Source organism: Nicotiana attenuata, unplaced genomic scaffold, assembly GCF_001879085.1.
Source record: "Nicotiana attenuata strain UT unplaced genomic scaffold, NIATTr2, whole genome shotgun sequence".
NCBI classification, from domain to species: Eukaryota; Viridiplantae; Streptophyta; class Magnoliopsida; order Solanales; family Solanaceae; genus Nicotiana; species Nicotiana attenuata.
In genome coordinates, this window is record NW_017670787.1 from 434,575 (window position 1) to 438,093 (window position 3,519).

The following is a 3,519-nucleotide window of genomic DNA, read 5'->3' on the forward strand; positions in this document are numbered from 1 at the left end:
CTTTTAATTCTTTCGAATATTCATGAATTCAATTGTTAGAAACTTGTTAACAGAGTTTTTCTAATATTTAATTTTTTTACGAACAAAACGTGGCAAGAACATGCACGATACACATTAATAAAATCGGGGCAAGATCAATGGATGTTATACATTGATTCCAAAAGTACCTTCATTAAAAAGCAAGGTACAATACATCTGAGCAGTGATATTACTCTTGAGTCCCTGACTATATTATTTACACTGAGAAAGTAGAAAGGCACTGTACTTATATATACCCTTTTCTTAAACCCATAATAAGACCTAGCCGCTTCTCATTTTCTTGCCTCTTAAACCCTGAAACTCTGTTTTCATCAGGTTTGTTCCTTTTTTTTTTTGTGTGTGTGTTTTTTACTACCCTTCTTATAATTTTATACCCCTTATTATTTGTTTGTTCTAGAACTTGTTGTTGTGTGATTAATAATGTGTATTTTGTTATGGTTCTTGATTTTTTGTTAATAAATGAGACATTGTGAAGTCTTGGAGTTCTTATGGTTTTATGTTTAGTTTGTATATCAAAGAATTTTTACTCGGATAATGCCTTGTCCTTGAACGGGAGTCTTGGCGTTATTAGTAAAGTTGTCCCTATGTGATAGGAGGTCACATGTTCGAGCCGTGTAAACAGCCTCTTGCAGAAATGCACGGTAAGTCTGTGTATAATAGACTCTTGTGGTCCGGTCCTTTCCCGAACCCTAATGATAGCGGGAGCTTAGTGCATCGGACTGTCCTTTTTGTAATGCTTTGTCCTTGTGATTAGTATCATATTGTTGTTACTTGTGGTGTTTTTTGGTTGTATGTATGAGTCTATTTATTTGTCTAGGCTGTGTAACTGAGTAATTTTTGCTTTAGATGAAGACCCTTTAGATATTTAGTGAAGAAAGTAGAGTTAAAAGTGTGTGATGATTTTTCTGTTTTGAAATAAAGGTTCTTGAAAGTTGTCTTAATTTCTTATTTGATTTAGCGAAGTATTGAGTATTGGTGAATGATTAGGTAGTTAGTTAGCATTGCCAGAGGTTATTTTTATCTATTAGCCAATATGGTTGTGATAATTGTGACCTAAGCTATAATATTTGGCCAGAAATGTAATATTTGTGTAGTGTATGTAGTTATGGCGTCATATATTTAGTAACTTTTCCTAGGGGTCAAAGGGGGAAGGGCTAAAGAGCTTGTAGATTTCACAGTGTAATGCAGGTTTTCATAAAATGTGTTTGCTGATTTTTGGCACTATGCCTATTTTCTGAGTATGTAGCTAAATGAATGAAATGTGCATCGTTTAGTCGTGTTGTTCTTCCTATTGAGTTTGCTTATCGAATAAGTAGTTGATTATAGCATAACTGTAGGACTCACACATTGCTATAAGACCACATTGCCATTGGTATCTTTTACCAGCCGCATATTTACCAACATGATTCGAATAAAAAGCCGATTCCAATAGTTGTGTTGGGAACTTACGGCTCTGAATAACGACACATATTATTTACAGAAAAGGAATTGTGTTGTTCTTCCTATTGAGTTCCTGCAGCAAAATGTGTTTGTTGATGTGTGGCACTACCTTTGTTTAGCTTTTCTAGTGAGTTTGCTTATCAAATCAACGATTTTGATGTTTTAACAGATGAAATTGCTAACCTGTTTTTCATATTCTTATAGATATATCTGACGTTATCTGCACAAATGGCTTTCTGCAACAAACTTAGTGGTCTTTTGAGGCAGAGCATTTCTACAAGCGGCAATGCATTGAATGCACAAGCACCAGCTGCGTCAATGCTTAATGCCATGCGTTGCATGTCAACAAAGCTTTTCATTGGGGGTGTGTGACTAGTAGTCTGAAAATTCATTTTACTTTTTCAGTTTATAATACTCTGCAACTTGTAAATTTTGCTTATTTTTTCCTACACTTTATAGGTCTTTCATATGGAACTGATGATCAATCTTTGAAGGATGCCTTTGCCAGCTTTGGTGATGTCGTTGATTGTGAGTTCCGAGCTATCTTGAGCCTATTTTTAATTTCTATTTTTTATACAATATAAGCAAGTTGGATGAAGAATATGTTGTCGTTTTCGAGTGTTTGGATTAGTCAACGTTGTAGTCGCACTAGCATTTGCGCTCCTGACATACCGCAACCCCAACCCCTTTTTCGTCTAACCTGTTATAGGTTTTTGCTGTTTTGAATTATGCCTTTGTATTAAACACTCGAACCTTGTGATTGTGGCACAGCTAAGGTTATCACCGATAGAGATACTGGAAGATCGAGGGGTTTTGGGTTCGTGAACTTTACAGATGGTGAATCTGCAAAGGAAGCTATGACAGCAATGGATGGACAGGTAATACATGAGACCATTCAATATGCAAGTGGAATTTCACCCTCCATTTATGCTTTTATCGGGTCTAGGTGCTTTTGGTGTCGTTGCACACGTTTAGGATATGCTGATATTTTGATTTTCTTGATTGTTCTTGGCTGATATCACATTATGATCCGTCCAGGAACTCAACGGGAGGAACATCCGCGTCAGTCTTGCCCAAGAGAGAGCTCCTCGCAGCGGTGGTTTTGGTTCTGGTGGTGGCGGATATGGTGGTGGTTATAGTGGATCTAGAGAAAATGACGGATTCTAATTGTTCTTGAGGCATTGGCTAATTTTCGTAGGGTAGGACTCCTACCGTAGGAGATAGGAATTAACGCGATTTTGTATTGAATGATTTCTATGTAGCTTTTCATATATGCTTCTATATTAAGTTTTTTCATATGATACTTGACTGTTTCTATCTTCTACTAGCTATTTATAACTTTATAGTAAACATTTCCCGGGACTTTGGTCTAAGTGGTAAGAGCACAATGTGTCATGTGTCGGTTACACACATCATGGGTTCAACTAAGATAAAAGCTTGGTATATAAGTGGAGAATAGAGGATTAGATTCACTATCCATTGAGTTGACGCCACTAAATGAAAATATGGGTGGTTCGCACAAACATTCATTCTTAAGGCTGTTATTTAAGGATTAGCCACTACTTATTTTATTTTGAAATTTTAAATGGAAGCTGAAATTCAGGGTACATGGCTAATTCCTAAATAATAATCTTTTAGAGTGGCTAGGTGGTGTCATTTCTACCGAAATATGACTTAGGACTAGGGGTGTACATGGACCGGATTGGTTCGGTTTTTATCAAAACCTAAAAACCGAACCAAACCAACTATATCGGTTTGGATTGGTTCGGTGTTGGATTTTTCCGGTTTTTTGGTTTTTGGTTACATGAATGTTATTTCAATCTTATTTTGTTAAAGTTTTTATACGTAAATATATATTTTGTAAAGATTGAAAAATTTAACAAACATATGATCTATTAACATATTCTTATGAGAGAATTTTCTTAATAATATATGATAGTTTTTTAGTCTGACAATAATTTTTTGTTGATGTACACTTTCAAGGTTAACTGAATTTAATAATTAAATATAAAATCAATATGATACCTACATAATAATATG

General features: G+C 35.2%; 1 protein-coding gene across 1 annotated transcript; it reads left to right on the plus strand.

Moving 5' to 3' along the window:
- Nucleotides 1–265: 265 nt before the first annotated feature.
- On the plus strand, nucleotides 266–2,838 carry LOC109243331 (glycine-rich RNA-binding protein 2, mitochondrial-like). The gene is made up of 5 exons (XM_019410240.1): nucleotides 266–354; nucleotides 1,684–1,843; nucleotides 1,939–2,007; nucleotides 2,251–2,357; nucleotides 2,518–2,838. The coding sequence occupies exons 2-5, from the start codon at nucleotides 1,708–1,710 to the stop codon at nucleotides 2,644–2,646; spliced, it is 441 nt and encodes a 146-aa protein (XP_019265785.1). The 5' UTR covers nucleotides 266–354; nucleotides 1,684–1,707; the 3' UTR covers nucleotides 2,647–2,838.
- The last annotated feature ends 681 nt before the right edge of the window (nucleotides 2,839–3,519 follow it).